This window comes from Ornithorhynchus anatinus, chromosome 9 (assembly GCF_004115215.2).
Source record: "Ornithorhynchus anatinus isolate Pmale09 chromosome 9, mOrnAna1.pri.v4, whole genome shotgun sequence".
In the NCBI taxonomy this organism is placed as follows: Eukaryota; Metazoa; Chordata; class Mammalia; order Monotremata; family Ornithorhynchidae; genus Ornithorhynchus; species Ornithorhynchus anatinus.
Genome location: NC_041736.1, coordinates 11,780,971 through 11,789,361, shown reverse-complemented (window position 1 = coordinate 11,789,361; position 8,391 = coordinate 11,780,971). Strand labels below are relative to the sequence as shown.

Genomic DNA, 8,391 nt, shown 5'->3' with positions numbered 1-8,391 from the left:
TGACTCATAGTAAACTCTTAAAAAATACAATAGCCATAGTAATAAGACACTGAAACTTGGACTTTGAACCTACCGCATCGCTCTAGCCGTGGAAATAGAAAGCAAACTCGGGGTGCATCCGAAGAGCAGAGAGGCCTAGTGGGAAGAGTCCTGGTCTGGGAGGCAGAGGAGCTGGGTTCGAATCCCACTCCACTACTTCTCTGCTGTGTGACTTGAGGCAAGTCACTTAACTTTTCTTTGCCTCATCTGTAAAATGGGGGTCAGGCCTGGGAACCCAATGTGGGACGGGGATTATGTCCGTCCTGATGATCGTGTATCGCGTTCACTGCGACTGAGTGAATGAATGATTTTCTACCCCAGGGCTCTGTACTGTGGTTGGCACAGCGCATTTAGCAAATCCAATTTTTTTTTAAAAAAAAAAAAGAGCTTGTGGGAGTTTTGTCCACCAATGCAAAAAAAAAAAAAAGCACTGACCCCGGCTTTCATTTTTTAAACTTGGGTCTGAGTTGGCCTCTCAGGCAGGGCAGAGAATCCGGATCGTGCAGTTCCCGGGACCGGCCCAGAGATTGACGTGCCCATCGGATGATCTTAACAAATGATGATGGCATTTGTGAAGCACTTACTATGTGCAGACCATTGTTCTAAGCGCTGGGGGGATACAAGGTGATCAGGTGGTCCCCCGTGGGGCTCACAGTCTTCATCCCATTTTCCAGATGAGGTCACTGGGGCTCAGAGAAGTGAAATGACTTGCCCAAAGTCACCCAGCTGACAAGTGGTGGAGCCGGGATTAGAACCCATGACCTCTGACTCGTTCCCCTGAGCCACGCTGCTTCTCTAGGTCCTATTACGACATAGCCCCGCCCACCAGAGGTGGACACGACGGTCGGATAAGCTAGCCCCACCCACGTGGAGGCAGCCGGGGCTTGGGAGTCCGAGGTCAAGGGTTCGAATCCCGCTCTGCCACTTGTCAGCTGGGTCAAAAAAAAAAGTTGGTATTTGTTAAGCGCTGACTATTTGCAGAGCACTGTTCTAAGCGCTGGGGGAAATCCGGGGTCATCAGCTTGTCCCACTTGAGGCTCACAGTTAATCCCCCTTTTCCAGATAAGGGAACTGAGGCCCAGAGAAGTGAAGTGACTTGCCCCCAAGCACCCAGCTGATAAGTGGCCGAGCCGGCATTCGAACCCATGACTTCGGACTCCCGAGCCCGGGCTCAGTGGCCACGCTGCTTCTCTAAGTCCCCCAGTGCTTAGAACAGTGCTCGGCCCCCTAGCAGCGTGGCTCAGTGAAAAGAGCCCGGGCTTGGGAGTCCGAGGTCACGGGTTCGAATCCCAACTCTGCCACTTAATAATAATAATAATAATGTTGGTATTTGTTAAGCGCTTACTATGTGCCGAGCACTGTTCTAAGCGCTGGGGTAGACATAGGGGAATCAGGTTGTCCCACGTGGGGCTCACAGTCTTAATCCCCATTTTACAGATGAGGGAACTGAGGCCCAGAGAAGTTAAGTGACTTGCCCACAGTCACACAGCCAAGTGGCAGAGCTGGGATTCGAACTCATGAGCCCTGACTCCAAAGCCCGTGGTCTTTCCACTGAGCCACGCTGCTTCTCCGCTGTGAAGAGAGAAGCAGACACACTTGTCAGCTGTGTGACTGTGGGCAAGTCACTTCACGTCTCTGGGCCTCAGTTCCCTCCTCTGTCAAATGGGGATGAAGACTACAAGACACTTCACTTCTCTGGGCCTCAGCTCCCTTCTCTGTCAAATGGGGATGAAGACTGCAAGTCACTTCACTTCTCTGGGCCTCAGTTCCCTCCCCTGTCAAATGGGGATGAAGACTGCAAGTCACTTCACTTCTCTGGGCCTCAGTTCCCTCCCCTGTCAAATGGGGATGAAGACTGCAAGTCACTTCACTTCTGTGGGCCTCACTTCCCTCCTCTGTCAAATGGGGATGAAGACTACTAGTCACTTCGCTGGGCCTCAGTTCCCTCCTCTGTCAAATGGGGATGAAGACTGCAAGTCACTTCTCTGGGCCTCAGTTCCCTCCCCTGTCAAATGGGGATGAAGACTGCAAGTCACTTCACTTCTCTGGGCCTCAGTTCCCTCCTCTGTCAAATGGGGATGAAGACTACAAGTCACTTCACTTCCCTGGGCCTCAGCTCCCTCCTCTGTCAAATGGGGATGAAGTCTGCAAGTCACTTCTCTGGGCCTCAGTTCCCTCCCCTGTCAAATGGGGATGAAGACTGCAAGTCACTTCTCTGGGCCTCAGTTCCCTCCTCTGTCAAAGGGGGATGAAGACGGGGAGCCTCACGTGGGACCACCCGATGAGCCTGGATCTCCCCCGGCGCTTAGAACAGCGCTCCGCCCATAGTAAGCGCTTAACAGATACCAACGTTATTCAATTATTATTGCAGCGGGATGGAGGCCCCGCCTCGCCGGGGCTGTCACCAGGGCCGGGGAATCGAAAGCGAAAGCTGGGGGAGGAAAGTTGCAGAGGGAGCGGCGACCACGGCCATGGCGAGGGGCTACTCGTCGGAGGAGGCCTTCCGCCAGCTGCTCTTCTGCTTCAGGCCGCGGCTGCAGGCCTCCATCCAGGTAATAATAATAATCATGTTGGTATCTGTTAAGCGCTTACTATGTGCCGAGCACTGTTCTAAACGCTGGGGGAGACACGGGGCAATCGGGTGGTCCCACGTGGGGCTCCCAGTCTTCATCCCCATTTGACAGATGAGGGAACGGAGGCCCAGAGAGGTGACTTGCCCCCGGCCACCCAGCTGCCAAGGGGCCGAGCTGGGATTCGAACCCATGACCCCTGACTCATTCTTTCATTCAATAGTATTTGTTGAGCGCTTCCTAGGTGCAGAGCGCTGGACTAAGCGCTCGGAATGAACAAGTCGGCAACAGATAGAGACGGTCCCTGCCGTTTGACGGGTTTACGGTCTAATCGGGGGAGACGGACAGACGAGAACAGTGGCAATAAACAGAGTCGAGGGGAAGAACATCTCGTCAGAACAGCGGCAACTAAATAGAATCGAGGCGATGTCCCTTTCATTAACAAAATTAATAGGGTAATGAAAATATATACAGTTGGGCAGACGAGTACGGTGCGGAGGGGATGGGAAGGGAGAGGGGGAGGAGCAGAGGGAAAGGGGGGGGAAAAGAGGGTTTAGCTGCGGAGAGGTGAAGGGGGGGCGGGAGAAGGGGAGCTCAGTCTGGGAAGGAGGTGAGTTTTAAGTAGGGTTTTGAAGAGGTGTGACTGTGGGCAAGTCACTTAACTTCTCTGGGCCTCAGTTCCCTCATCTGTAAAATGGGGATTAACTGTGAGCCTCCCGTGGGACAACCTGATGACCCTGTATCTCCCCCAGCGCTTAGAACAGTGCTCGGCACATAGTAGGCGCTTAACAAATACCAACATTATTATTCATTCATTCATTCAATAGTATTTATTGAGCGCTTACTATGTGCAGAGCACTGTACTAAGCGCTTGGGATGAACAAGTCGGCAACAGATAGAGACAGTCCCTGCCGTTGGACGGGCTTACAGTCTAATCGGGGGAGACGGACAGACAAGAACAATGGCAATAAATAGAGTCAAGGAGGGGGAAAAGCCCGGGCTCTTTCCACTGAACCACGCTGCTTCTCTGATCCAGGTGACCCCGCTGCTGGACCACCTGACCTTCCTGGACGGCGAGGTCAAGGATGAGATCAAGAGGATCGCCGAGACCCGCGGCCGGCCCCGCGCCGTGGAGCGGCTGCTGGCCGCCTTGGAGAGGGGGGACTGGCCACCAGGTTATCGCCGGGAGTTCGTCACGGCCCTGCGGTTGGTGGGTTGCCCCCTGGCCGCCCGCTACGTCGACCCCGACGGCGGCGATCTGCCTTCCCCGGCCGAGGAGGCCGCCAACGACCTGCACGGCCAGCTGCTCACCCTCTTGCTGCCCTCCCTGGTGGAGCGCCTGCGGCCCGGACAGGTCCTGGACCGGTGCCTGCAGAAGGGGCTGCTCACCCCAGAAGACAGGGCCGAGGTAATAATCGTGTTGTTGGGATCCCTTAGGCGCTTACTCTTCTGACAAATACCAGCATTATTAACAAATACCGTTATTATTATCATGGGGGGAGATCAGAGTGTAGAAGCGGGGTCGTGGTAACCGTTGGCCCTCCGAGCCCGGGTTTGGAAGTCAGAGGTCGTGGGTTTGAATCCCAGCCCTGCCACTTGGCAGCTGGGTGACTGTGAGCGAGTCACTTGACTTCTCTGGGCCTCAGTTCCCTCCTCTGCAAAACGGGGATTCAGACTGCGAGAGCCTCACGCAGAACACTCTTCTGAGCGCTGGGGGAGGCCCAGGGTCATCAGGTGGTCCCACCTGAGGCCCTCGCAGTCTGAATCTCCGTTTTGCAGAGGAGGGAACTGAGGCCCAGACAAGTCAAGTGATTTGCTCGCAGTCACCCAGCTGCCGAGTGGCAGGGCCGGGATGCAAACCCGTGACCTCAGACTCCCAAGCCTGAGCTCTTTCCACTGAGCCACACTGCGTCAGCGCTACGTGCAGAGCACTGTTCTAAGCGCTGGCACTGTTCTAAGCGCTGAATAATGTTGGTATTTGTTAAGCGCTTACTATGTGCAGAGCACTGTTCTAAGCGCTGGGGTAGCCACAGGGGAATCAGGTTGTCCCACGTGAGGCTCACAGACTGAATCCCCGTTTTCCAGATGAGGGAACTGAGGCCCAGAGAAGTGAAGTGACTTGCCCACAGACACAGCTGACAAGTGGCGGAGCTGGGATTTGAACCCATGACCTCTGACTCCCATGTCCGTGCTCTTTCCACTGAGCCACGCTCCTTCTCTACTGGGCAGGGACCGTCTCCATCTGTTGCCGATTTGTCCATTCCAAGCGCTTAGTACAGTGCTCTGCACATGGTAAGCGCTCAATAAATACTAGTGAATGAATGATCTCTCCTCATGATAATAATAATGGTATTTGTTAAGCGCTGACTATGTGCAGAGCACCGTTCTAAGCGCTGGGGTGGATACAGGGTCATCGGGTTGTCCCACGTGAGGCTCACAGTTTTTCATCCCCATTTTTGCAGATGAGGCACAGAGAAGTGAAGTGACTTGCCCAAGGTCACCCAGCAAACAAGTGGCGAAGCTGGGATTAGAACCCATGACCTCTGACTCCCGAGCCCGGGCTCTTTCGACCAAGCCACGCCGCTGCTCATTAGACTGGGAGCCCGTTACTGGACAGGGATGGTCTCTCGCTGTTGCCGAATTGTCCATTCCAAGCGCTTAGTCCGGGGCTCTGCACGTTGTGAGTGCTCAGTGAATACTATTGAATGCTTCCGAATCTTAGATCTTAAACGGTCCCTTCAGATAATCCTTTATCATGATAATAATGTTGGTATCTGGGAAGCACTGACTATGTGCCGAGCGCTGTTCCCAGAGCCGGAGGGCGATCCATCGGGTGGTCCCACGTGAGACTCCCAGTCTTCATCCCCGTTTGACAGAGTAGGTCACTGAGGCCCAGAGAATAATAATAATGTTGGTATTTGTTAAGCAGAGCACTGTTCCAAGCGCTGTGGGGACCTACGAGGTAAGCAGGGTGACGCACGTGGGGCTCACAGTCACGTCATCCCCCTTGGGCAGATGAGGTGACCGAGGCCCAGAGAAGTGAAGCGACTTGCCCGAGGTCACACAGCTGATAATAATAATAATTATGGTATTTGTTAAGCGCCTACTATGTGCCAATCACCTTTCTTAGCGCTGGGGTAGATACGAGATCAGGTTGTCCCACTTGGGGCTCACAATCCCCATTTTACAGATGAAGTAATGGAGGCCCAGAGAAGTCAAGTGGCTTGCCCAGGGTCACTCAGCAGACAAGTGGCAGAGCCGGGATTAGAACCCACGACCTCTGACTCCCAAGCCCGTGCCTTTTCCACCGAGCCACGCTGCTAGCGGCAGAGGCGGGATTCGACTCTCAGGGTAATCGGGTTGTCCCACGTGAGGCTCACGGTCTTCATCCCCATTTGACAGATGAGGTCCCTGAGGCACAGAGAAGCGATCTGCCCCAGGTCACACAGCAGACAAGTGGCGGGGGCGGGATCGGCACCCACGACCTCCGACTCCTAAGCCCGTGCTTTTTCCACTGAGCCGCGCCGCTTCTCCCATCGTGCTAATCATCGTGATCGTAGTGGTGGAGCGCTTACCCCGTGCCGGGCACTGTCCTGAGCGCCGGGGCGACGGGGATACAAGCAGACCGGGTTGGACGCGGCCCCTGGCCCACGTGCGCCTCGCTGTCTCAATCCCCATTTGACAGAACGGAGGCCCAGAGAAGTGAAGCGTCTTGCCCAAGCTCACGCAGCAGGCAAGTGGCAGAGGTGGGATCGGAACCCGTGACCTGACTCCCAGGCCCGGGCTCTATCCACTACGCCGTGCTGCTTCTCACAGATAGTCTTTAGGATAGGAGAGTCTACCGCTCTCTTTGATTCCAGGATAGCCAGAGACCCCGCCTGGAGTCCCTTCGGGCCTTAATAGTACAAGGGAATCCCGATCGAACCCAGAGCCCTCGCAGTCTAAGAAGGAAGGAGAACCGGTACTTTATCCCCATTATGCCCAGTAACTCACCGAAGGTCACACAGCAGGCCGGTGGCAGAGCTTGGGTAAGAACCCTGGTCACCCGACTTCTAGTCTTCTGCTTTTCCACTAGGCCCCGTTGCCTCCCGACTTTTAATTCTGCAAGACTTAGGGCTGCATCATACAATGTAGGGAAGAAAATGGCTGCGCTCTGCATGCAGAGGAAGCTTATCTGTCGGTCTTTCCCTGCTCCTCAATCCCCAATCCTAAAAAAAAAAACAACCCAAGAACTCTCTTGACCCCAAGGCTCCCTGCAGTTATCAGTCCATCTCCCTCCTCCTGTTCCTCTCCAGCTCCACTTCTTCCCTTCCAATTTTCTCCTCGATCCCCTCCAATTTGATTTCCACCCCTTCCTCCCCATGGAAATTGCCCTCTAGAAGGGCATGAATGACTGGCTTCTCGCCAAAGCCAATGGCCTCCGCTCCATACTAATCGTCCTAGACCTCTCAGCTGCCTTAAACCCTGTGAACGACCACCTCTCCTGCAAATATTGTTCAACTTTGACTTCACTGACCCTGTCCTCTCCTAGTTCTCCTCCTATCTCTCTGACTGCTCCGTCTCAATTTCTTCTATTGGCTCCTCCTCTGCCTCCCGCCCTCTAACACTGGGGATTCCTGAGGCTCAGTTCTGAGTCCCCTTCTAGTCTCCAACTACACCCTCTCCCTTAGGGAACTCGTTCGCTTCCATGGCTTCAACTACATCTACACAGTTGATTGACAGATTTACATCTCCAGCCCTGACAATCTCTCTTCTCTGCTGTCTCACATTTCCTCCTGCCTTCGGGATATCTCTACCTGGATGTCCTGCTCCCTAAAAGCTAAACACGTGCAAACAGAACTCTTCATCTTCCCCCCCGAATCTTGTCCTCCTCTGCTTTCCCATCACTGTAGATGCATTCATTCATTCATCCAATCGTATTTATTGAGTGCTTACTGTGTGCAGAGCACTGTACTAAGCGCTTGGAATGTAGGTAATGCCACTATCCTCCCTAGCTCTCAAGATGGTAATCTTGGGGCACTGTCTTCAACTCTTCTCTCTCATTCAACCCACACATTCAATCTGTCACCAAATCCAATTGGTTCTACCTGCCCAACATTGCTAAAATCTGCCTCTCCTCTCTGTCCAAAATGCTACTATTCTGATCCGAGCACTTATCCTATCCCGCCTCGACTACTGCTTCCGCCTCCTTGCTGGTCTCCCCGCCTCCCGTCTCTTCCCACTCCAGGTCATTTTTCTAAAAAAAGTTCAGTTCTCATCTTCCCCACTCTTCCAGAACCTTCGACGGTTGCCCGTTCACCTCTGTATCCAACAGAACGTCTTACCATTGGCTTTATAGCACTCTTATCGGCTCACCCACTCCTTGTCACTTCACTGATAACAGCCCAGCCTACCGACTGGGCTCTTCTGGCGCCATCTTACTCGCCGGACGCCAGTCTCATTTATCTCACCACCGATCCCTTTGCCAATCCTCCCCCTAGCCTGGATTCTCCCTCCCACTCCATAGTCTCCAGACCACCTTCAAAGCGCTATTAAGGTCACCTCTCCTCCAAGAGACCTTCCCCATTTTACCCCTCGTTTCCCCAGCTCTTCCTCCCTTCTGCATCATCTAGGCACTTGGATCTGTGACCTTGGGGCATTTGATACTCGCCCCGCTGTCGACCCCAAAGCACCGCACATGTATCTTTAAACAATATAGAATAAATTATTTAGGTTAATGTTGGTCTCCCCTCTACCCTGTAAGCTCGTTGTGGGCAGGGAACGTATCTGGCAGCCCCGTTAC

The 8,391-nt window shown here is 53.8% G+C and overlaps 1 protein-coding gene across 1 annotated transcript in view; it reads left to right on the top strand.

The window, feature by feature from the left end:
* The first annotated feature begins 2,434 nt into the window (after positions 1–2,434).
* The window catches only part of IFIH1 (interferon induced with helicase C domain 1), a 48,647-nt gene continuing 42,690 nt past the window's right edge, over positions 2,435–8,391 (top strand). Inside the window, exons 1-2 of the mRNA XM_029072306.2 lie at positions 2,435–2,591; positions 3,646–4,017. Coding sequence (XP_028928139.1) covers positions 2,511–2,591; positions 3,646–4,017 — 453 coding nt within the window. The 5' untranslated portion in view covers positions 2,435–2,510. The remainder of the gene's footprint in view (positions 2,592–3,645; positions 4,018–8,391) is intronic.